Source organism: Vigna umbellata, chromosome 11 (assembly GCF_029865625.1).
Source record: "Vigna umbellata cultivar VRB3 chromosome 11, Vumbellata_1.0, whole genome shotgun sequence".
Classification (NCBI taxonomy): Eukaryota; Viridiplantae; Streptophyta; class Magnoliopsida; order Fabales; family Fabaceae; genus Vigna; species Vigna umbellata.
The window spans coordinates 19,551,098-19,576,013 of NC_142175.1; the positions used below are offsets into that span (position 1 = coordinate 19,551,098).

At 38.3% G+C, this 24,916-nt stretch overlaps 3 protein-coding genes and 1 non-coding gene across 4 annotated transcripts; 2 read left to right on the forward strand and 2 right to left on the reverse strand.

Annotated features, from left to right (window-relative positions):
* Positions 1-7,475: 7,475 nt before the first annotated feature.
* On the forward strand, positions 7,476-15,695 carry LOC148191104 (uncharacterized). The gene is made up of 4 exons (XM_088101293.1): positions 7,476-7,765; positions 8,030-8,370; positions 8,447-9,212; positions 15,434-15,695. Exons 1-4 carry the CDS (start codon positions 7,476-7,478, stop codon positions 15,693-15,695), a joined length of 1,659 nt encoding a protein of 552 aa, XP_087957419.1.
* Positions 15,696-18,692: 2,997 nt separating this feature from the next.
* On the reverse strand, positions 18,693-19,940 carry LOC148191105 (uncharacterized). The gene has a single exon (XM_088101295.1). The coding sequence runs from the start codon at positions 19,938-19,940 to the stop codon at positions 18,693-18,695; it is 1,248 nt and encodes a 415-aa protein (XP_087957421.1).
* A 66-nt stretch (positions 19,941-20,006) lies between these two features.
* On the reverse strand, positions 20,007-21,173 carry LOC124837455 (uncharacterized). The gene has a single exon (XM_047312816.1). The coding sequence runs from the start codon at positions 21,171-21,173 to the stop codon at positions 20,007-20,009; it is 1,167 nt and encodes a 388-aa protein (XP_047168772.1).
* Positions 21,174-24,774: 3,601 nt separating this feature from the next.
* On the forward strand, positions 24,775-24,846 carry TRNAM-CAU (transfer RNA methionine (anticodon CAU)). The gene has a single exon. It is a non-coding gene; the product is annotated as a tRNA-Met (tRNA).
* The last annotated feature ends 70 nt before the right edge of the window (positions 24,847-24,916 follow it).

Consider the following 24,916-nt stretch of genomic DNA (forward strand, 5'->3'; position numbering starts at 1 on the left):
AGATGACGACTCCACTAGGAACTCTAGAGAATCAGTCCTTAATGTTTAAATGTGCAAATTAATGTGGTTTCTATTTTTTTTTTCCTTTATTTATGTATATGATTTCTCTTTATTCATTTTGGTAATTAATTTGTATTCTTTTTTTATTATTGGATTAATTATCACTGTGCATATCATGAGTGAGACCCTATAACCGGGTCTGAGCGTAACATATAATTAGAGGGGTTGCGTAGCGATGTCACGTCTAGACTACTTTCAGTTTGGCAATCATGAGAACCCGGACCAGTATTTGTTCTCTTCACATGCAATTTCACATTTAGTTGCGTCTCAACTGTTGTGGAAAATGATGTGAAAAAGGACCATAACTTTGGTGGCCTTGATTTTAGCTTTAAGAAATCATCCCTATGAGATTGCATATACAATGTTTAGACCTTAAAACATTGGACCTACCTTAAAAGCATAAAAAAAAAGCATGTTTTCTTTTAATCATTATTTGACACGTGCATCTTCATGCATAATATGCATTAACAACATTTTATCATTTTCCCTTCATTTTCTTTATACATAACCATAAATGTGTCAGGTTTTTTTTTTCTAAAAAAAAACAAAAAACAAAAATGTCATGCTTTAATGAATTCATATTTGTCTATGGAATTATTCTTATGATAAAAGGAAAAATAAATAAATAAGGCAAAAGAAACATTATTTAGTTTAATGAATTAATAGAATAAATTTATAAAACCTTCATTATTATTTTGAAGCATTTATGATATGAAATCGCAAAAATAGTTTCCTTCTTCATCATTTTTCATCATCCATTGTATCCATTAAAAATCAATTTACAAGGGGCACTATCTTAAAGTGATCGCAAGCAATCTTTTCAGCACAAAAAAAAAAGAAAAAAAAAACAAAACCAGGGGCAACTTATCGCATTTGAACTTTGTTTTTCTTCTAAGTTAAGAGTTTCAAAAATAAAACGATCATGATTTAATATTTGGACATGTTTCTTCATCAAAAAAATTACCATTCTTTATAACCTATTTTGAGTCTTAAAAACAATCTTTCAACTTCCCTTGAACAAGTCGGGTTGACATAATGTTATAGTTCATCAATAAAACATTATTTTTGGGGTATGAAAAAGAAAGAAATGTTTTTAAAAAAAAGAATCAAAATTTCAAAACACAAGAAAAATGAAAATGACAAACTTAATTTTTGAAGATTTTCATTCATTGTAACAAAAACAGTTTTTAAGTCCATTAGGCCCAGTTATCATACATGGATTTCTTCATCCTCGAAAAAAAACAAACGAATGCGATAAGAGGAAAATATAAGGAAAAATATTTCTCAAAGAAAAAAAAATTAACTCCGCAAAAATAAAGTAATAAAACAAAAAAAAAGACAAAAAAAAATCAATCAAAGGTTATAAAGTTTCAAAAAAATAAAAACACTTAGTTGCATAGTATTGCATCATGGACAAATTATCTGCATAAATAGCTATCGTATATATCTTCGTCAATGAGAAGTTTTATTTCGAACTTTTTTTCATGAATGATAATCAAATCTCTTTGATTAAAAAATACAAAAAGATCAACATACATCTAGGTTTCTTATTTCAAGTTAATCAGGTTTTCTCTCACATATTAGGGTTTCGTCTCTGTGATCCCTACACCAAGTTTTCAATATCTTGTTTCTCTCTCATTCTTGGCCTTCGACACCCTGATCCTTGCCCAAAGGTTCTGACACCTTGTTTTCTCACATATAGAGATTTTGACACCCTGGTCACTGTCAAAGTTTTGACAACTTGTCTCTTTTCGAATAGTCAGGTCTTTCTATATCGGTCTTCTACTAGGCAATGGTCGAAACAAGGTTTTAATTATAGGTCCATACATTCATGCATTCAACATCATGCATGCATCATCATAGAGGTTCAAAGAAAAGGGAAGAAAACCTTAACACACCATGCATTGCCAAAGTCCAACAGGATTTCATGAATTCGATGGAAATCAGTTCAAAAAGTCCATCAATGAGAAAATTGAGAATTTTCAAAAAAATGGTGAACAAGGGTCTAACACGAATTCTCACACATACATCACTACATCAACAAAATTCAAGGAGGAAAGTCCAGAGCTATGAGAAGATCAATTAAAAAAAATAAAGTTCAATTCACGAGGTTCATACACATCTCCAACAAAATTTACGAGGTTCATACACCTCTCTAGCGAAATTTAGGAGGTTCATACACCTCTCTAGTGAAATTCACGAAGTTCATAACCTCTCCAGCGAAATTCATGAGGTTCATACACCTCTCCAGCAAAATTCACGAGGTTCATACACCTCTTCAGCGAAATTCACGGTGTTCATACACCTCTCTAGCGAAATTCACAAGGTTCATATACCTCTCCAGCGAAATTCACGAGGTTCATACACCTCTTCGGCGAAATTCACGAGGTTCATACACCTCTTCGACGAAATTCACGAGGTACATACACCTCTCCAGCGAAATTAATAGGGTATGTTCACCTTTAAACGAAAGCAAAGGTGAGACACCCTCCACAAGTTTCACGCACCTCTTCAGTCAGATCGACAAGGTTGCTACACTCGCTACCAGGTACTCTTGGAGGTAATCTTTTTCCTTCTCTTTGGACTCGAACAAAATTAATGTCTTTATATTTATTTGGCTTTTACTAAGATAACACAAAAACTCTAAGGTTCATGTTATCTAGCAAAATCTAAATAGAGGGGCAGCTGTTAACACCCAATTTTGTCCGGGTAAGTAAATAAATAAAAATAAAGAATAAGAGAATAATAATTAATAGTGGGTAAAGAAAAAAAAAGGAAGAAGAAAATAATAAAATAAATTTGCTTCAAAAAGGTATATGTAATACATGACACATCACTAGAAAATATTTTTGAAATATTAGTTTCTAGAAAGAATGTTTAATATAGTAATAATTTGAATCAATATTATGCCAATAATTATAAGCAATAATATATTGATATAATTTGCTGCATTAGTTCCTTTTTAAAGAGAAAAATATGATTTGATTTGTTTTTCTTGCAACCAAAACCATTTATTTCCCTATTTTGTTCATTAAGTCACAATTAAGGTGAAGTTACCATAATATTACAATACGCACCCTGTCATAGAAAAATGGGACGAAAAAAAGAAGAGAAAGTTACTAAAAGCTGAAAAAGTATGTCACCTCTGCACCCTTATTTTTTTTTGTATATTGTACTTTGAAGTTTTTTTTTCTAAAGGCATTATTTTTTACTATACACAAATAATATTTTTTTTTAAATTATAAAATAAAGAATAGTATGTGTCAGCTTATGGTCAGTTTCTTTCTTTTTTCCTACCATTCTTAAAATAAAAAAATACAAAATATTTAAAACCAAAAAATGTCAATTTTGTTAAACCAAACCTTTTTTTACCAGAACTATGTGATCCCTGATTTTCCATTATAAATAGAGATACGTAGGAGCAAGATCAATCTTTGTCGAGTTCACTTTTCAAAATCTAAAATAATCCATAATAATTTTTAAACAAACTTACAAACCTTTTTCTAGATAAAGAACTACGTGATCCCCCTGATTTTCCATTATAAATGGATATACGTAAGAATAAGATCAATCATTGTCGGGCTCATAAAACAAAAAAATATTTTTGCTTCTTAATAAAAACCACATCAGTTTTATACATTTAATTAAATGTCCTGCTTTTGGGCAAGTGAAATAACATGCTAATACCTTCCTTAAGCATAACCGATTCCCGAACCTAAAATCTAGTTTCCGTCGTATTTTATGGTTTCTTCATGGTGGTGACTCCCAAAATCTTTTCTTAAATCCGTTTGTTATCAGCTTTTAGTACTCCCTTAGTTCTTCCTTGATAGTTTATGTTAGCATATTCCCTATGGCGTGAGAACTTATTTTTTTCTATACTCTCTCTCACTCTTTCTTTCTCTATTATTTTTGAGTATCTCTCTTTTCTTCCGGAGTTTTCTATGACAAAGTGCGTATTTATATACACACATTGTAATATTATGGTAATCTGACCTTAATTGTGAATTAATTGACAATGAACGGAAAAGAAATGGTCTTGGTTGCAAGAAAAACAAATCAAATAATATTCAAAACATTGATTCTAATTATTGTCAGAAAATCATATTTTTCTCTTTAAAAAGTTACTGAAGCAGCAAATTATATCAATATATTATTTTTAATTATTGCTTATAATTATTGGCATAATACTGATTTAAATTATTACCGTATTAAACATTCCTTTATCTTGAAACTAATATTTCAAAAATATTTTCTAGTGATGTGTCATGTATTACGTATAGTTTTTTAAGGAAATTTATTTTATTATTTTCTTCTTGCTTTTATTCTTTACCTACTATTAATTATTATTCTCTTATTCTTTATTTTTATTTATTTACTTAGAAAAAAATTGGGTGTTAACCACTACTGAAAACTATTAATAAACATTATCCAAATAAATATTATATTCTCTTAACCTAAATAAAACAAGAAAATATACATTCAAAACTAAAATATTATATATTTTTATTTTAAAATTATCGTTTATTTTGAAATTATATGTTGGAGTGTTGATTTTTAAGTTATTATGCATTTTTTGAATTGTTGTTGTGCATTTAAATCTTTAATTTTATAATTTTTACGATTTTTCGAACTGTTAATAATATTTTATTCGTTGTTATTCATATTTTAAAATTCAATATATATCTTATTTAAATTTTTTTATTTATTGTTATTATTATTATTTGAAAATTCAGTTTAAAAATAACTCTAAATGTATATGCTTAACTTATCTATCTATCACCTTAGTTAGTTATGTCACATGTTATTTTATACTTTTATCATTTTATAATTCTATAAAAAAATTCCCATTTTAGAAGACACCTATCTATCACCTTCAAAAAAGTAAAACTCATTTTCTGTTATAGCTAAAGTACAAATTCAAAATTTCATGGTTGGAAAAGAGGAAAATAGTGATGACTAATCTCGGTAATAAAAATAAATTAAAATTAAAATGAATACTTTTAAAAACTTATTTACATATTTAACTTTTATATCGATGGATAATAATATTATTTGGATATATAAGATTTGTAGCAATATAAAAAGTACTGTTTTAATTAAAAATATTGATGTTTATAATAGATATAACATTAAAATATTAAAGGATGACTAGTATTTTAATTTGAAGGGATATAAGTTTAAGTTTAAGTTCTACGTATAAAGCTAAAAATATTAAAGGAAGTGATAAATTATTTTTTTATTTTATTCTAATAACTGAACTAATGGTCATGCAAAAAAGTTAAATAAGTAAAGTATGTACTAGAACTTAACTTGCTTGACAAAATTAACAAATCAGAGTGACGCAGGGGAAGCGTGGTGGGCCATAACCCACAGGTTGTAGGATTGAAACCCAGGATTGAAACCTGGCTCTGATAAAAGAGAAAGCTTTCCACTAATTATTTTTTGTTTCTTATTTTCTGTTGTACACATTCTGGGCTGATGTTTGGATATGATGCATTACATCTTATGATACTCAAAATTATTCACAACGTTAATATTTTTTTATTAGCAACACTCAAATTTATAAGTGCTGTAAGATCAAATTATTTATTACTTTTATTGTCTTTTATTAATTTTATAAATAAAGAGTTTTTCTCCATTCCAAAACACACCAAAAACAGTCTTTTCTCGTTCTCTTTTTTTCTTTTCTTTTTCTAAAATTATTTTGGGTTATTTTATATTCTTTTTAAAGATCCTTGCTAATTCTGAGATCCTCAGAGATATTATGGGAAGTTCCTATTGTATTTTGGGAAACTTGCACAATACAACACGGATAAATTCTTAAAGATAGTGAATATACACGTCTCAGGAAATATTGTTCGTGATTATGTCAGCTTTTATATAATATATATATATATATATATATATATATATATATATATATATATATATATATATATATATATATATATATATATATATATATATATTGTCTGGTTGTTGTGGAATGTATTAATTGTATGCAAGTTTATATGTGATAGGGAATACATACAAACCTATCATTTGAAAAAAAAATCATGACATTTTTATACCAGATAAAGTCCTAAGCAGTTTAAAAAGTTTGGGTTATATATATAACTAGTGGACTTTTTATGGATCATATATATATATAACGCATTTTTAAACTCTTTAAAGTTTTAACCGGTTTTAAAAGGTACTGATCATATATATAAATAGTGCACTTTTTAAACTGGTTAAAGTCTCAACCAGTTAAAAAAGTCTAATCATATGTATAAAATTTTGCTTGTGGAGACCGAGATACGAACCTAACAACTCTGAACTACTTCTTCCGGTGATGCTGCTACTGTGCTATCTCTTCTTCGGTACTATGCTCTCTGAGGGGAGAATGGGCTGGGTACCTGCAAAGGCACTCTGACGCTCAAGTCAGGAAAGGGATGTCCTCAATCTTTTTTAGTTTAAAGTGATATTGAAGAAGAAGAAGAATAATTTCTCTCCTAATTTCTCTTAAGGGAAAAACGTACCTTTTTTCTGGTGTGCTTTGTGTATTTAAAACAGTAAAATAAACCGTTTACCTGAAAGTCCGGATGGTTACCGAAGTTGATTATCTGGAAGTTATAACTGCTAGATCGTGTTTGATACTGGGTCAGTTATTCCCATGATTTATGGCATTGACCGATATTCGTAATTGGTGACTTCTAACCGCTACACCGTTTAAGTTTAAGATATCGCTCATTATACGTCGAGCGTCTTATGTACTGATGTAACTATGCGAACTGTCGTGCGAGCATTTTGTCACGACATCACTGTTTAGTTGTCGATCACCAAGTGGTCGACATCTAACTCTAAATGATACGAACGTAAGAAAACCCAGTGAATGGTCGGTTGAGTTATGTGTCGATCGTTTAGCAGACTACATTACTGTCTAATTGTCGATCACCAAGTAGTCGACATCAAACTGTAAGTGATACGAACATAAGAAGGCCTAGTGGACGGTCGGTTGGGTTATTTGTCGACCGTTTAGTGGACTCAGGTATCCTACGGTACATGCCCCCCGAGTCCGAGTAAACGGGCGTAAATGTTGCTTGCGAGTTTACTAAAGGACGTTGAGTGGTAACTTATTGGGGAAACGATACGCACCGTTTTGATGTTAGAATTTTAGGGTTTCCCCGCTTTTTTGGGGAAACGAAGAGACATGAAAAGGCAGCCGTTGGATTAAGAGGGATCCTACGGCGCTGACGCTTAACCTTCCTGCCTTCTTCAACACGCTTCAGAAAGGAAGTAATCACTTTTGCGGAAGAACAGAAGTTGGTATTGTGTGCTGCGAGCGAAAAATTCTTTGCAAGACCTCTGATTACGCTGAATCAGGAATCTACCAGGTAACCCTTTCCTTCGTCTTAGCGTATTTACTGCTGATAATGGAAGAAAAGGGGCATAACACCGGTGACCATATGCCGGGGCCGTCATCAACGGCGGAATGCCCTGAAATCACCACTGTACCCTATGGTGATGGTGCCTTTGTGTATGGGAACGTGTGTGGTGAGGGTCCAGAGGGACGTGTAATGTCTCCGGTTAGCGGGGATGAGTATGCCTGGGCGGCGCGTGAAGTGAAGGAACTTAGGAGTCAGTTCAGGAGTAGGGCAGTTTTAGTAAACTGGATCGAGAATAGTTGCATTCTGAGAACCCTAGGGTACCAAACATGTGTGAGGTTGGTAGCTTGCCGGGAGGATGAGAGGGTATGTTACGGTAGGGAGAATGCTCCAAGTGAGTTTTTTTATTGTTATGCTTCGCCGTTTTATGATTTATATCTGAGATTGCCGTTCACAACCTTCCAAATGGATGTGTTGCGGACCCTGAATGTCGCACCTAGTCAACTGCATCCCAACAGTTGGGGGTATATGTAGGCGTTCGCCGTGTTGTGTCGGGCATTAGGAATCAGGCCAACTGTAGGATTGTTTCTGTATTTTTTTAGATGTCGACCGGTTGCAAAGAAGGGATGGGTGTCGTTAATTTCTGAGCCGAGTAATGCGCTACTAGAGCTGTACCTACAGTCGTATAGGGGTTTTAAAGAAAAATTCTTTAAAGTGTCGATCCCCGATGTTGGGCGGAGGTACTTTTTCGGTGGTGAAGGGAACCCCAAATTCCCATTGTACTGGACGCAGGATCCGCTGAGGTTCACCTCTTGGCCCGAAGATAAGATGACGATTGAAGAGTTAGAGGCTCTGAGTGTGTTGACCTCGTTGCCACGCCCCTTTTCTTCCCGTCAGCTTATAAACTGCCTTGAGTTCGATGACGCTGATGTGAGGGTGTTTGGTATGTGTCTTTGCTTGATATTTTTGTATGTTGCTTTGTTGTTGCTGACTGTTCTGTGTTGACCCTTGTTTTGCAGAGATAATGGGGAGAAAGGGAAGTGGCAAAAATTGGTTTCAGTCCATCCGCAATGAGAGGGCTGAAGGTGACCGCCCAGGGTCGTCCTCCGGACATGCAGTTGGTCAACAACGTACACAAGTGCAACCAACTAGTCCAGTTGTGCTGTCGGTGTCGACTGACGAAACGACGGCTGTTGAAGAGCAATTGGTGCGAAAAAGGAAAGTGAAGGCGGTCGACACTAGCGGCGCTGTGTCGAAGAAGAGGAAGGAGACAACATATGAGACAGAGCGTCCCCTCCCCCTCGGCGTATGGGATACTTCCTTTACGTTGGGCCATAAGGTTGATCTCAACCTGGACAACTCGGAGAAGAAGGTGGTAGAGAATATGACCGAGCAACAAATTGCGGATGCCATGCTGGAGATGACGACCCGGGCTCAAATGTTAGTGTGGCACATGGCCTATGCCTCTGATAGAGGTATGGTCCGGGTTGCGCTGGAGAAGGCGCGAGCTCAGCTGAAAGAACTTACTGAGACTCATGCCATATGTGAGTCAAAGCAAAAGCGGTCAGAGCAACTCCTGAGAGAGGCTGAAGTGCTGCTGAACGATGCTCGGGATGCCGGCCGGACCTTTAAAAAGGAGCGCGATCAAATGTCGTGCGAACTGGAACAGGCCAAGAAGACAGTAGCGGCGCTGACCAGGGAGAGGGACGACTTGTGGGCGGAAATCGCGGAAAGCAAAGAGCTGATAGAAGAACTAAAGGATGCGGTAATGATTGAACATACCAGGTGATGGAAGCATCCTTGCAATTCAATCACGAGCACTTCCAAAACCAGAGAAGGCAGCGGTTAGTTGGATGACGATGAGGCACGGTAAGTGTTTGATGAGTGTTTCAATGAAGGTGTATGAGTGGATCAAGGAATCTCAAGCTCCGAAAGCCTTCCAAGAGGGAAGGAAGCTAGAGGAGGATGTGCAGAATAGGCACAAAGTGTTTGAACTCTGAAAGAATGTCTGGAGAAATCTCAACAGCATTTCATTATCAATTCAAAGTTACATTTACAAGTGATGAAGCTCTCTATTTATAGAAGAAGGAGAGCTTCTAAAACGTATTGTGCAAGTTATTTTAAATGTGCACATGCTGTAAAACAGATGGAGGAAGCTTGGGGAGCAAGCTGTAGTTGCCAACTCAGCAAAGCATTTGGAGAAGATGGAGTTGCTGTCTTTGGGCGTTGACGTAGTGCAAAGGCCGTGGACACCAACCATTCATTTGTGCTTCTTTGGTTTTCTTACGTGGCAGCCTTTTGGAGTTGCTTAGACATGGTTCCTCCCTTTTATTAATATTCTACAAAAGCAATGTAAAAGTATTTAGCAAAGAGAACATTCTAAGATTTTTAGAAAGAAAAGATTAAGTCCTTTATTCAACTTCCCTTTCTTGGTCTTAGAGTGAAGTTGATACTTCTTTGGATGGTAAGTCCCTAAAGGGGTTGCCATCATTCCCTCCCTCTTTAAAACGATTTGTCCTCAAATCGGGAAGAAAGAAAGAAGCACAACTTTGGGTGTTATTGGCCACCGGGATAAAAGATATATCTACAAAAAATAGCAAATATTAGTATGATGAATGAAGTATATGCAAAGATAAGAAGATAAAATGAAGGCCTTTTGACAAAAATGGTTTTAGAAGAAGTATTGGCCTTTAATATTTTTTTGAATTCACTTTGTTTTGAACATTCCCCATGATAAAATGAAGAAACAAAGTGATGTTTTTGAGAAGAAGATTCAAGGTTTTTACCTTTTAAGGAAGAAGTTAACAACATGCATACCTTTGTCTCCTTCTTCTTTTCTTGAGAAGGTTGCTTGGCCAACCTATTTTCTTGTTTTCTTTCTTTTTCAATTTTTTCTTTGATTATTATCTCATCCTCTTTCACTTGTTCAGGTGTAAGAGGAATCAATGTGATTTTATTACCTTTATGGAAGAAAGTTATTTTGTTGGTATAGCCATCATGAGTGGAATTATGATCAAATTGCCATGGCCTACCAAGTAATACATGCCCAGCATCCATTGGAACAACATCACATAAAACATTTTCTTCATAGTTGCCAATGGATATTGGTATGGTTACCTGTGTGTTCACTACTATTTCTTCATCCTCTGTTATCCACTGAAGCTTATAAGGCTTGGGATGAGAAATAGTAGGTAAGGCCAATTTGTGTACCACTCGAGAACTACAACAATTGCAAGAGGAACCACTATCCACAATCAATGAACAAGTGTTTTCAAAGATTTTGCATCTTGTTCTGAATAGGTTTTCCCTTTGTGAGTGTTCTAGTTCATGGGATTGACTTCCAAGAAGTCGTCTTACCAATAATAACTCACCTTCACAAGGTAAGGCTTCTTCCTCAGATATAGAAGTATCTGAGTCACTAAAAGAATCTCCATTTTGACTTTGATGGTCTAAGAGATAAGTAGACCGTTTGTGAGGACACTCAGAAGAATAATGTCCTCTCTCTCCACACTTACAGCATTTGGTCTCTCTACCCCTTGTTTCTTTTGAAGATTCTTTGTGAAAGGTATTTCTTTCTCGCTCTCTCTTTTTCTTTACCTCTCACTTTCTCTTTTTCTTTTTCTTTTTCTTGAGGCTTTTCATACCTCTTTGGACTACCCTCCCTCTTAGGATCTGTCCTATAGGCGGAGGTGGTAGGGTAGTTCCTTTTAGTGGAAGCTTTTCTTCTAATTTGTTCTTCCACTCTCACACATAGCTGCACAAAATCATTGAGATCTAAATAAGTAAAAGTTCTACCTTATCTCTTATCTCATAGTTAAGACCGCTTTGGAACCTAGCTATGGTGAATCTCTCTTCCTCTTTTATCCCAGCTCTTAACATGAGTAATTCTAAATTTTGTCGGTATTCCTCAACACTCATGTTTCTTTGTTGAAGTCGATGGAGCTTGTCCATGACTTCTCTAGCATAATAGGCTGGGACATGCCTTCTGTGTAAGGCTGCTTTCAGTTCATTCCAGTATTGGATGGTGTAGTCGCCATGCATCTTTTGATCTCTTATGATGGATGTCCACCAATAGAGGGCTGCTCCTTGAAAGGTCAAAGTAGCTAAGGTCACTCGCCTCCTATCATCTATGTGGTAGCACTCAAAAATCTATTCGACCTTCATCTCCCACTCAAAGTATTCTTCTACATTATCTCTTCCTTAGAAGGGTGGAAGGTCAAGTTTAGGTTCCACATGATGGTCTCTATGGTTATGATGACGCCTAGGAGGGCGTTGATAGTGATCATAAGGGTGATAACTATGGTGACCACTATGCTGGGAATGATCATCATGATCATGGTTTTGCCTATGAGAGTGATCCCCTTGTGAATGCCCTCTTTGAATGAGAGTAAGATTGGCGACCATTTGCCTTAGTTCATGTAACTCAGTCTTGGTTCTATTGAGCTCTTCTCGCAACTCTATGTTCTCTTGATCTTGAGTGACATTACCTTGAACACTAGAGTGACTCATACTTGTGAAGTAGAGAAATTTTTTTCACAATGATTTGAAAACCTTGCACAAGTATGAATCAAAACTTTTGAAAAGAGAATTTGAGGTGTTTTTGGTAAATGACTTCTATAGAGATTCTAAAGGTGATGAAACCGAATAGCTCCCAGGAAGGAGAGGTGAGTCACAATGGACAAGCTTAGAAACCTTGTCCTTCCTTAGCCAGAGTGTCTCCTGACGCTTCTCACCCAAGTTTCTAGATAGAAGTCTTTCAAAACCTTTTTGGAATGCAAAGATGTTATGCTCCTAGAAACCAAACGAAGGTTTAACTATGTGAAACGCGCTCCTAAGTATCACGGAGACTTAAAACATAAAAGACAATCAAGCAAGAAAATAAATGAATGGAAATGGAAGACAATGATAACCGGCCCTATGTGAAAGTGCAAGTGACACTTGGAGCCCCTTGACACACTTTCACTCTAATAAGTGGGAACTAACTATTACAATGTTGCTTAGTAGACTTGGAATTGCTTGGATAGCATTTTTCCAAGTTACTTTAAGTTTGAGAAATGTAAAGCAATTAAACTTCAAAGGTTCCGTGATACAAAGCTGAAAAATGGAGAAAAATGAGTTATTCTATGTATACAAGGGAGGCTACCAAATCTGAATGTAGTTTAGCTCCAAAAGTATGTGAATTTTTTGGTGTGAAGGGTGGGGAAATGCTGCTGAAAACTGCACAAGAATGCAGCTTGGAGAACAACCTTTGTAGCCAATTCTACAAACTCTCCACTTCCTAGTATGCTACCCTCTTGGAGGAAGCTTGTTGGAACTTGGATCACCTCAAAATGAAGTCACACTCCACTGTCAAACACTGAAACCGTGAGGTGATGGAAAAATCTGCTGCACTAGAAATTAGTTAACCAAAAACCAGTTTTTAAACATAGTTTGGAAGCCAAAAATGATGAATGCAAGTGATATACGGCTATAACAAAAGGTAGCACTCAAAAGGAACCTAGGATAGGGTCTAGAACATATTATAAAAGCAAGAAAAGACTCAAAACAGTGAGGAAAATCTGTGCTGTAAAACTGTTTGATGTAATTTCCAAACTGTTTGTCAAAATGCCACAAAGAACTGTAGAACTTGTGTTTTCTGGTTTTTGATGTGTAAACTGGATTGCAGGGATTTAATTGCCTTTTTCAGATTGGTTTACACCTGTGTATGGATTTAATTGTGTTTGGGACAAGATCCCTAGCTTTTGCCAAACCAGTTTACAATTTGAATATAAGATGGTGGCTAAAAATATGACAACAGCAGTAAAAGTGGCTGAAAAATAAGAAACAACAATATGGAATTTGAATGGCAGTGAAGTCAACTGCTCAATGACACTTCAAGCAGCTTTATATCATCATAATAGGTGTGTCCAAGCACTCAATCAGCAAAGAAATTGACTGCTGTAAAAGATGACAAGTGCACTACTTAAAAATGAGGAAAATTTGGTGATGTAGCAAGTCAATACCAATTTGGCTCAAAATTTACCATATGAACAGTAACCAACCAATTTCAATTCACCAAAAATGACTCCAAACTCAATGAAACTGATCTAAAACAGACAAGATCTCAATATGAGGTGTGCACTTGCATATTTCAAGTAAAATGATGGTTCAAGATGTGAAATGATACCTTGGCTATGAAAAGAGCAATTGGACAGTGCAAACAGGTTTTAAATGATCAAATGAATGTGTTCAAACAGTTGCAATGCACAGAAACATACACATGCTCGAAATCATAGTCAGAGTTGCTAATTATGCAGCAAAAAAAAACTAGAAATCTGCATTAGAATTGAAAAAATTGCATAGAATCAAGGCTGGCTGGATCAAACAAGATAGAAGAATGGTCCTATGCACTAGATCTAGCTTAGAAAAGATGAGCTAGAAGATTAAAATGGCCTAAGACACAAGCAATGATATCAAGTACGGTGCAAAACTTGAAAGTATTGTGACATTACCGAAACAGAGTTTTAAACAACTCAACTACTCTTTTTGTGATTCATTGTTGATTTGTAACTGTGAACACTTGAAACATGTATAAATGCATCAAAGAAACTTGTCTCAAGTTTTACAATCAATAAATCTGAACAAAAAGGAGATGCACATGATGAAATCAGACATGCCTCGTATTGCAAAATCTGAAATTAAAGTTGGAGGAACTCAACCACACATTTTGCAATTCTGTGAGTATTGTGAGTTGTTATACTTCTAGCAATGCTTAAGAACATCACAAAAACTCGTACAAAGCTTAAGAATCACTAAATATGAATCAAAACAGATTACAAAATATAAACCCAGAACTTGACTTTTTTCTGCAGAATTTGGAACCAAAAACAGTGTGCACTGCTGTTAACTCAAATGATCAAGCTGATTTGATGTCATTGCTTTATAGGATCAACATAGAGCTTAGTAGATGCACACGACTCAAAGAAAACGAAAAAAAAACGAAGCTGAAAACAGTAGCAATTACTTGACGGAATTAAAACTGCAGTGATTTTCTGCACATGACCGTGATACAAAACGGAAATGATGAATTTAGATGAATTGGATTCAATTAAAAGAATTGCACCGATTAAAATGAAGAACAAACACTAACGAACAGTGAATAGAATCAAACATTCACTCAAACACAGAATCAAACCAGAAAAACAAAATGGAACAGTGACATATATGAACAGCACAAGACGGAAAAAAAAAACAGAGGAATGGATACGAGACACTTAGCTCTTGAAGCGTGACTGAAACGACTGGCTCTTGATGCCAAATGATGGAAGCATCCTTGCAATTCAATCACGAGCACTTCCAAAACCAGAGAAGGCAGCGGTTAGTTGGATGACGATGAGGCACGGTAAGTGTTTGATGAGTGTTTCAATGAAGGTGTATGAGTGGATCAAGGAATCTCAAGCTCCGAAAGCCTTCCAAGAGGGAAGGAAGCTAGAGGAGGATGTGCAGAATAGGCACAAAGTGTTTGAACTCTGAAAGAATGTCTGGAGAAATCTCAACAGCATTTCATTATCAATTCAAAGTTACATTTACAAGTGATGAAGCTCTTTATTTATAGAAGAAGGAGAGCTTCTAAAACGTATTGTGCAAGTTATTTTAAATGTGCACATGCTGTAAAACAGATGGAGGAAGCTTGGGGAGCAAGCTGTAGTTGCCAACTCAGCAAAGCATTTGGAGAAGATGGAGTTGCTGTCTTTGGGCGTTGACGTAGTGCAAAGGCCGTGGACACCAACCATTCATTTGTGCTTCTTTGGTTTTCTTACGTGGCAGCCTTTTGGAGTTGCTTAGACATGGTTCCTCCCTTTTATTAATATTCTACAAAAGCAATGTAAAAGTATTTAGCAAAGAGAACATTCTAAGATTTTTAGAAAGAAAAGATTAAGTCCTTTATTCAACTTCCCTTTCTTGGTCTTAGAGTGAAGTTGATACTTCTTTGGATGGTAAGTCCCTAAAGGGGTTGCCATCACCAGGGGTTTCCGGAAGGCTCTGAGGCAGGTCGGACACTTGCTCGAGGTGTCGACTGAGGGAGTGGAATTTGACATTCAGAAGGATGTGCATAAGGGTCAATTGAAACCTCTGAATGAAATCCCTGAAGATGCCTTCTTGGAAGCGGAAGAGGGTGCAGAGGCGGTCGCCAACGATGAGCAGGATGAAGCGGTCGCCGTAGATGAACTGGCCGTGGAGACGGTCGGAGATGGTGCTGGTGGTACGCCTAATATTGTGATAGACTAGGATTTGAGACGAGGATGTACATATAAACACCAATGTTTGTTTGAATGTGGAATTTGGATTTGTTGAAGTTTTAATGACTGTGAATGTTGAACTGTAGTGCTTTTGAACGTTGATCTTTGAGAATTGTTTAAGTGTTCGTGGATGTTACAAACTTTCTCTATAATGCCTTATGCGTTGAATAAACAAATGTCGAAGACGATGATCGACTAAGAAGATGATATCTCAAGTGTCGATGTCGAGTGTGTTAATAACGTCGTGTGCGACCGTCGAGGGTGAGGGTCGAATAGGAAGATACTGGGTGTTGTAGGGAGAACATCTACCAGAGGGAGTGTATCCGAATGGGACTGGGTGTTCAAGGGTGAACATCTACCAGGGGGAGTGTATCCCAAGGGGACTGGGTGTTCATGGGTGAACATCTACCAGATGGAGTGTTTCGAATTCGTTCAGATGTAATCGTGCCTAAGACGATCGACAACGGCCCTGGAACTCGACATTCGAGAAATTATAGATGAAATAAGTAATAACAATAGGGAAATATACTCTTTATTTGAAATTGAGTTGAATAGCGTCTCAAAAATGAATGCTAACTGAAATAATATTTAAGATGAGTGGCATTCCATGTGTTAGGAACTGGTTGCCCGTCAAGGAGCTGGAGGGGTATGCACCGTTCGCCATGTCCTTCATAATGCGGAATGGTCCCTCCCAGTTGGCTGCGAGCTTGCCGTGCGCTCGGTTCTTCCTGGCCTCTCCCCGTTTTTGCCACACCAGATCGCCGCTTTTGAAGGCTCTGGGTTTGACCTTGGTGTTGTAACGGCGAGATAGCATTCGCTTCTGTGCCTCTGCACGGACGGTCGCGACCTCTTGACGCTCAGGAAGGGTGTCGAGATTCATCCGCAATTGTTCTTCATTAAGTGACATATCAGTGATATTCCGTCTTAACGAGGGTTCGCCAACCTCGACTGGGAGCATGGCATCAGTGCCATAAGTCAGGTTGAATGGCGTGTCCCCTGTGGATCCGTGGGGAGTGAACCTGTACGCCCACAAAACCTCTGGTAGTTCTTCCACCCATAAACCTTTGGCTTCACCGAGTCGCTTCTTTAACTCTGTCAGTATGGCTTTGTTTGCGGCCTCGGCTTGGCCGTTCGTTTGAGGATGCTCGACTGACGAGGTGACATGTTTGATGCCTAAATTGCTTAGGAATTCTTCCAGTTTGCGCTCGATGAATTGTCGACCGTTGTCAGTAATGATCTTCTGTGGTAGACCGAATCGACAGATGAGGTACCAGATGAACTTCTGCACTCGTTGGGCACTAATGACGGACAACGGCTCGGCTTCTATCAATTTTGTGAAGTAGTCGACCGCCACGATTAGGAACTTGTTTTGTGCTTTGGCAAGCGGTAACGGTCCAACTATGTCGAGGCCCCATTGAGCGAACGGCCAGGGAGAAACAATACCATACAAGTCTTCGGGAGGTGCATGGATGTCGTGACCGTGGGCCTGACAAGATATACACTTCTTGACGAATGTCTCACAATCGTGGTCGAGTGTGGGCCAGTAATATCCTGCGCGAAGCATGCGCGCCCTGAGTGTCCGCTTACCCGAATGAAATCCGCATATCCCGATGTGCAACTCGCGCAGGACGTAGTCTGCTTCTTCCTCTGATATGCATTTCAATAGAGGAGTGCTGTGGCCGCGGCGGTATAGGTCGTCGCCTATGCATAAAAAACGTGCAATGCGTTTGGAATCGGTCACAGTAATGCTCTCTCCTTGTTCTTGTTTCACCATAAGATCCTTGATCTTCTGGCGCCAGTCTGTTACAGGTGTCGACACGTTGGTGACGAAAGCTTCCACGACTGGACGGTCGAGCGTCATCTTAATGATTGAGGGCAGTTGTGCTCGCTCCTTAGAGTGAGTTAATTTAGATAAGAGATCCGCTCTTGCGTTTTTCTCCCTGGGCACATGGACGATGCTAACCTGTACGAATTTTTGAAGTAGGGTCTGAACTTTGTGGAAATAGCGCAGCAACTGATTATCCTTAACCTGATAAGTGCCGTTCACGTGGCCGACCACCAACTTTGAATCCATCCGACACTCTAGACGAGCGACCGTGAACCCTCTGGCCAAGGATAGACCAACAATCAAGGCTTCGTATTCGGCCTGGTTATTGCTGGTAGGGAACTTGAACGTGATGGCTTGCTCTATGATTAAACCATCTGGTCCTTCTAAGACAACGCCGGCTCCTCCCCCCATCTGTCTAAGGATCCATCCACGCTAAGGAGCCACTTTCGGGTCGAGTCCTCTGGTGCAGGTATTAACTCAGCTGCAAAGTCTGCCAAATGTTGACCCTTGATGGACCCGCGTGGTTCGTATCGGAGTCCAAACTCTGAAAGTTCCACTGACCAGGAAACCATCTGTCCTGCTAAGTCAGGTTTGCGGAGGATCTTGGCGATTGGGTGATCGGTGCGGATTACTACTTGATGGCTCTGGAAATACGGTCGAAGTCGACGAGAAGCTATGAGAAGGGCCAGGGCGATTTTCTCAATTCGAGAATATTGTTCTTCCGCCCCTTGCAATGTACGGCTGATGAAGTATATTAGCTTAAGGGAGGGCGTCTCCTGTATCAAGGCAGCACTGATAGCGTGGTGGGATGCTGCGATATATAGCTGCAAGTCAGATCCAGTGTCCGGTCGAGCCACAATTGGGGGACTGGTGAGAATGTGCTTGACAGTGTTGAATGCTGTTTCGCAATCATCGTCCCAGTGTCGTGTGGTGCCCTTCTTCAAGTTTTTCAGGATGGGCTTGATGTGTTCAGCTAGCTTCGGAATGAATCGAGACAATGTGAGCCTACCTACTAGACGTTGTACCTCCCGTAGAGTTTTTGGAGCAGCCATGTCGAGTACGGCTTTGCACTTGTCTGGATTAGCTTCGATGCCTCGACGTGTAAGCATGAAACCCAAGAACTTACCCGCCGGGACGCCGAAAGTACACTTGGAAGGGTTAAGGCGCATGTTGTACCTTCTGATTTTGGCCGAGTACTTCTTTTAAATCTTGCAGGTGTTGTTCCATAGAATTGCTCCGAATAACCATGTCGTCGACATAGACGTCCATGCATCGTCCTATCTGATGATGGAAAACTTTATCCATGAGGCATTGATAAGTAGCCCCGGCATTCTTCAAACCGAACGGCATTACTTCGTAACAGTAATTAGCTTGTTCGGTAATGAAGGCTGTCTTGTTCCGATCGGGTGCGTACATGGGGATTTGGTTGTATCCCGAGTATGCGTCGAGGAAGCTGAGTATAACATGACCGGACGCTCCATCTTTGGGGCACGCTTTGTTGAGATCGGTGAAGTCGACACACATTCTCCACTGGCCGTTCGACTTCTTGACCATGACTACGTTCGACAACCACGTAGTGTAAGTTAACTCCCTGATGAACTGGGCGTTCATCAACTTCTCGACTTCGACTTGAATGGCTTTGCGCTTCTCTTCTCCGAACCGACGCTTCTTTTGAGCGACAGGTCGTGCCTCCCGGAAGATGGACAATTTGTGCGCCATGACTCCGGGGTGGATTCCTGGCATGTCGGCGGCTGTCCACGCGAACAAGTCCACGTTGTTTCGCAGCATACGTCCCAGATCCTGTTCTTCACCCAAAGTGAGGTTCCCGCCGATGCTGGTGGTTTTGGACGCGTCTACTGTCAATGAAAGAAGTTTGACTTCGCCTTGCGGATGAAGACGTTCGTCTACATTGGTTCGGGGGTCCAAGTCGACCGCCGCTGTCTCAGCTCCTTTCGCCTTTCTAGCTGGTACGAAAGGGGTGACCTTAAGCCCGGTAACATAACATTGTCGAGTCGTTCGCTGATCCGCCCTCACGGTACAAATAGTGCCACGCTCCGTAGGAAACTTCATGGCCAGGTGGGGGGTAGACACAATTGCTCCAAATGCATTCAGACAAGGTCGTCCTAACAAGGCGTTGTATGATGTATTGGCCTCGACCAACAGGAATCGAACTCTGAGCTCTGGTGTCTCCCAACCTGTTCCGAGCCGCGTTCGCAGGTCGAGGTACCCCCGGGTGTCGACTCTTTCCCCTGAAAAACCTACGATTTGTTCGTTAAAAGGGGCGATGAGGTCCTCCGATAGATCCATCTTTTTGAAGGTGGACCAATATATGATGTTGACCGAGCTCCCCTGATCGACGAGAACCTTACTAACATCGTACCGAGCTATATTGGCAGTGATGACCATAGGATCATCATGATCAGGGTCGGGTGCGTGGAAATCTGCATTTGTGAACGTGATATCAGGGATCGACTAAGGCTGTCGATCGACCATATGCACCGACTTTAGCTGTCTAAGATGTCGTTTCCTGGCGGAAGATGACACTCCCCCTCCGGTGAAACCACCAGATATGGTGTCGATTCGGCCTCGGACTGAACGTTCCCTCTTTGTTCGTCGGGGTGGGCTGCACGATCGCCTACGGCGTCGGTCATCTCTAGGAGGCGATCGCTCGGGACTTCGTCTGGAGGAATCCTTTCGGTGAGGAGTTGCAGCTCTATTGGGGGCTCTATCCTTGATGTAGTTTTGGAGGTAGCCTGCTCGGATAAGTCGCTCCAGTTCGTCCTTCACCATATTGCATTCCTCCGTGTCATGCCCATGGTTCATGTGGAACCGGCACGCTTTGCTACTGTCCGCGTTCTTTGGGGTAGCTTTTCGCCGTACGGTTAAGAGTTCGGCGTGCAGAGCCTCTTCGAGCACCTTTGCTCTCGGTGCGTTGAGGGTCGTGTAACGATCATAGTTAGATGTCCAACCCGACTCTTTTCGGGGTGTTCGGTATGGCTTGTTGTCGTTGGTCGGTCGTTTGGCGGGTTTCTTAGCATCATGGTTGGAGGTATCCTGCTGCTGCTTCTTCCTAGAATTTCGGAGGTCCTCGATGCGGATGAACTTTGCGATTGTGGATTGCAGTTCTTCCATAGATGCTAGAGGGCCAGCATATAATTGTTCCGCAAAATATCCTGACCTTAAGCACGACGATAGATTGCTGATGATGAAGGTGTGACTAATATCTTTCACGCGCCGAGCCGTCTCGTTGTACCGTTGCATGAAGGCTTTAAGGGTTTCATCTTTCTCCTGCTTGGTATTTACAAGCTCCGCAGCTGTCATCTCCGGTCTTCTGTTGGTCGCGTACTGCTTTCGGAATAGGGATTCGATTGTTGCAAAACAATCTATCGAATTCTGCGGAAGGGTGTGGAACCATTCCAGGGCCTCATCCTTAAGGGATAAGGAAAAAGCCCTACAGATGACGGGGTCGTTGTCGGTGTAGAATGCCATGGCATCTATAAAGTTGCGCAGGTGGTTGTCAGGATCGGCGAAACCATTATAGCGTTCTAATGTAGGAGGAGGTTTATCTGGCATATGCGCTTGCATGATGGCCTCCGTGAACGGGAGCAAATTGGTGAGGCGTATGGAAGTAGGCCCCATCCTCGCCCCACCAAAGGGGTGAGATGCTCCTCCCCGATGGCTTTCTTCATTATCCTCTTGTCTGTTCGAGGCAGACAATTCTGGCGGTGGGCGTTGCGCCCTCAGTTCCGCCAGCTCCTCAGCCTGTTTGCGCTGATTTCTTGCTGCCTGCGCTGGACTTCTTCCTGCTCCTTTATGGTTTGTGCCTGTGCTTCAATATGTGCCTGCAACTGCCTGATCAAATCACGAGTGTTGAAATCTTCCATTGCTCCGATGGTCGTTGTTGGGATAGCAAATCTCGGCCCCACGGTGGGCGCCAAAATGTTTCAGTAAGGATGTGGAGACCGAGATACGAACCTAACAACTCTGAACTACTTCTTCCGGTGATGCTGCTACTGTGCTATCTCTTCTTCGGTACTATGCTCTCTGAGGGGAGAATGGGCTGGGTACTTGCAAAGGCACTCTGACGCTCAAGTCAGGAAAGGGATGTCCTCAATCTTTTTTAGTTTAAAGTGATATTGAAGAAGAAGAAGAATAATTTCTCTCCTAATTTCTCTTAAGGGAAAAACGTACCTTTTTTCTGGTGTGCTTTGTGTATTTAAAACAGTAAAATAAACCGTTTACCTGAAAGTCCGGATGGTTACCGAAGTTGATTATCTGGAAGTTATAACTGCTAGATCGTGTTTGATACTGGGTCAGTTATTCCCATGATTTATGGCATTGACCGATATTCGTAATTGGTGACTTCTAACCGCTACACCGTTTAAGTTTAAGATATCGCTCATTATACGTCGAGCGTCTTATGTACTGATGTAACTATGCGAACTGTCGTGCGAGCATTTTGTCACGACATCACTGTTTAGTTGTCGATCACCAAGTGGTCGACATCTAACTCTAAATGATACGAACGTAAGAAAACCCAGTGAATGGTCGGTTGAGTTATGTGTCGATCGTTTAGCAGACTACATTACTGTCTAATTGTCGATCACCAAGTAGTCGACATCAAACTGTAAGTGATACGAACATAAGAAGGCCTAGTGGACGGTCGGTTGGGTTATTTGTCGACCGTTTAGTGGACTCAGGTATCCTATGGTACACTTCCCAAGTGAATTTTTTAAATTTACTTTCAGAGATCTGGTATAGAAAATAGATTTTTTAAATCGATTTCAGAATTATTTAAAAAGTTTAATATTTTTATATCTTCTACTTTTATACCGGTTCCAAAACCGATTTAAAAAGACTTTTTTAACTAGTTTAAAAAGGTTGTTTTGTATTAGTATAAAAGTAAAATAATATTATTAGGTTATAGTGATTCATATTAGATATGGCAAAGTATATTTTTCAATAACTAACTTGATATATTAATGAAGTTATGTAATTAATATTTTTAAAGTATTTACTATGTTCGATGACTTATTAAAATAGATAATGAAGATTGTCTTTAAGTTTAAAATTGTCATTGTGATATTGAAATTAGGTACATAATAAAAAAACTGAGAAATGAATACAAATATGTTTTTGTACCATACGGGTCGGACGGTCCAGATAGTGGCGCCGATATCGACCCAACCGCTGACGTTTCTCCTATCTTTTTACTCCTCTGACAGCATTGTTGGATAGCTTGCATAAACACTCACTGCGCGTTATTCTATTCGACCATTCATCCTTTCACTCGGGTGAGTAACAACTATGTACCGTACGAATCGGGCGGTCCAAAGAGTAGCGCCGACACCGCCTAACTGGACGGTTGCACAAGATCGACCGATAGGTGAACTGGGTCATTAAGACTAAGATTAAGGTAAATAGTGATTAGAGTCATTGGACTAGAATTGGACCGTGATTAACTTTTCACTAATCTCAAGCCCATGACGAAAACTATAAATATAGGTCAGAGGTAAGTGGTAGATAGGTTGCATTCATTGCACATTTATTACTCTTTGTTGAATTGCTGAACGGTTTGAATACTAACTTTGGAATCGGAGGATCTTTGATAGGTTTCCTCCCGGACGAAGGAGCGAGAGAGCGGAGCTTAGAACGCGACCGGACGACAAAAAGACGAATTGTGAAGGAGTTTGGTGACTTAGCCCCAATAACCGAAATGTTAAAAAAAAAACAATAAATATAGGTGATACAAAAAAGATTTAAAAGGATTTGTTGATGAAACTTGATTGTCAATTTTTACAAGTTGTAAAATCTGTTAAATAATGGTGAGGATAGGTTGTCAAGTTAATTTATAACACCCTTTGTGGCATTTATGATATTTTAGTGAACTATCATTCTTATAGGTTTGATCATAGAGAGCTATAAACATTGATGAATGCAAGTAGGATTGTGTTTTTTGATGCATGTAGTTTTCTATGTCACTTTCACATAAAAATGTTAAAGAAAATTTTAAAATGTTTGTGCATCTTAGAGACCCAAAGAGCAAGTAATGGATTTTTAGGTAAGTGTTATGGGTTATACAATCGTCAATATTTTTTTAACATCAACTCGCTATTTTGAAATGGTTTGTTCACCATTGACTATCTTTTTTATGAAGAAGGAAAGCATAATTTTACACTAAGAAAAAATTCTTAATACACGAAATGATAAGGTGATGGCATTTAGGGAACAAAATACGCAACATGTTAATTCACTTTGTAGTTATTTATTTATATTACATAAATCATTATTCACTCATTTTATATTAAAAAATATATGATGTTATTATAATTTGTTTTAAATTATACTACAATTGAAAACTATTAATAAACATTATCCAAATTAAATATTATATTCTATTAACTTAAATAAAACAATAAAATATACATTCAAAACTAAAAAATTATATATTTTTATTTTAAAATTATCGTTTATTTTGAAATTATACATGGTAGTGTTGATTTTTAAGTTATTATGCATTTTTTGAATTGTTGTTGTGCATTTAAATCTTTAATTTTATAATTTTTACGATTTTTCAAACTGTTAATAATATTTTATTCGTTGTTATTCATATTTTAAAATTTAATTTATAACTTATTTAATTCTTTTTATTTATTGTTATTATTATTTGAAAATTCAGTTTAAAAATCATTCTAAATGTATATTCTTATTTTATCTATCTATCACCTTACTTAGTTATATGCTATTTTATACCTTTATGATTTTATAATTCTATAAATAATTTCCATTTTAGACGACACTTTATAGTTAACATAAGACACCTTCAAAGTAAAGCTCATTTTCTGTTATAGCTAAAGTACAAATTCAAAATTTCATGGTTGGAAAAGAGGAAAATAGTAACTACTCTCAGTAATAAAAAAATATGAAGGCTTTCAAAAACTTATTTACATATTTAACTTTTATATCGATGGATAATAATATTATTTGGATATATAAGATTTGTAACAATATAAAAAGTACTGTTTTAATAAATAATATTGATCTCTATAATATATAACATTACAATATTAAAGGATGACTAGTATTTTAATTTGAAGGGATATAAGTTTAAGTTTAAGTTCTACGTATAAAGCTAAAAATATTAAAAGAAGTGATAAATTATTTTTTTATTTTATTCTAATAACTGAATTAAATAAGTAAAGTATATAGTAGAACTTAATTTGGTTGATGATATCAACAAATCAGAGTGGCGCAGCGGAAGCGTGGTGGGCCCATAACCCACAGGTCCCAGGATCGAAACCTGGCTCTGATAAAAAGGTTTTCTGCTAATAATTTTTTGTTTTCTTATTTTCCGTTGTACACAATCTGGGCTGATATTAGGA